Source organism: Gekko japonicus, unplaced genomic scaffold (genome assembly GCF_001447785.1).
Source record: "Gekko japonicus isolate JY-2015 unplaced genomic scaffold, Gekko_japonicus_V1.1 scaffold6177, whole genome shotgun sequence".
In the NCBI taxonomy this organism is placed as follows: Eukaryota; Metazoa; Chordata; class Lepidosauria; order Squamata; family Gekkonidae; genus Gekko; species Gekko japonicus.
Genome location: NW_015172196.1, coordinates 1 through 1,135, shown reverse-complemented (window position 1 = coordinate 1,135; position 1,135 = coordinate 1). Strand labels below are relative to the sequence as shown.

The following is a 1,135-nucleotide window of genomic DNA, read 5'->3' as shown; positions in this document are numbered from 1 at the left end:
GATAAATAGGTACCACTTCGGTGGGAAGTTCACAGCGTTCCGTGCGCCTTGGTGTTTAGTCATGCCGGCCACATGACCACGGAAACGTCTTCGGACAGCGCTGGCTCTTCGGCTTGGAAACGGAGATGAGCACCGCAACCCTAGAGTCGGATTCGACTGGCTTTCGAGCAAGGGAACCTTTACCTTTACCTATCTGTACTTATTTATTTGCATTAATTATGTCTGTGCTATTGAAATCAGCCTATCACGTGGCTCTGAAATTTTTATTGCCTATAGACGTGCTGACAACTCTGCCTGTGCGTCAATCTTGGCTGATCTGTGATTGCAACAAATAAAGTTGAACTGAGAAAGAGAGAGCCCGTGACTTTGAAAGGCCCATGAACTGCTTTGCAACTGCCAGCAAGGTGTGCCGATGAAAAGGTCCTCTCATTCCAGACCAGGCATACACACACACACACCCCGGCCACTCTCCCAAAGGGAAACCACCCCCCACAGCCACAAGCAGGCTTCCCCCGCCCCTCCTCACCAGCGCCGGCACCGGCAAGGGGACGTGCTCACTGGCTTTGTAGCGCCTGGCTTTGCGGATAGCAAACTTCTCAGTGGGGGGGGACTTCCCGGCGATCTTCTGCTTGAAGGAGGAGACCTGCCTGCAAGGGAGAAAGAGTGGGGGGGGGGGGGGGGGGAGTCACCGCAGAGACGCCTCTTCCCAGAGCCCCCAGGTGGGCGTTGCTCCTCCACTCAGGAATGGGGGGGGGAAAGAGAGACGGCGCTTCCCAGGGGCACTTTGCACAGGACGCCAGATAGCTGGCAACGCTCACCCCCAGAATCCAACCACTGGCAGCCCCAGACTCCAATCCCGAGCTTGGGTTGCCAGCTCCAGCTTGTGGAATTCCTGGAGATTTGGGGGGGTGGCGCCTGGGGAGGGCAGGGAAACGCAGCAAGGTATAAATGCCACAGAGTCCACCCTCCAAAGCAGCCATTTTCTCCAGGGGAGCTGATCTCTGTTGCCTGGAGAGCCGTTGCAATTCCGGGAGCTGTCCAGGCCCCACTTGGAGGCTGACAAGCCTACCTGAGATCCTCCCAACAAACGCCAGCCACACTTGTTCTGGGGCCAATGTCTAGGGTTGCCAGGTCC

The 1,135-nt window shown here is 56.8% G+C and overlaps 1 protein-coding gene across 1 annotated transcript in view; it reads right to left on the bottom strand.

Moving 5' to 3' along the window:
- The window catches only part of LOC107118701 (tetratricopeptide repeat protein 39A-like), a gene marked incomplete at its 5' end in the record, with an annotated part of 6,493 nt that extends 5,846 nt beyond the window's left edge, over nucleotides 1–647 (bottom strand). Inside the window, one exon of the mRNA XM_015421059.1 lies at nucleotides 527–647. Coding sequence (XP_015276545.1) covers nucleotides 527–647 — 121 coding nt within the window. The remainder of the gene's footprint in view (nucleotides 1–526) is intronic.
- Nucleotides 648–1,135: the final 488 nt, after the last annotated feature.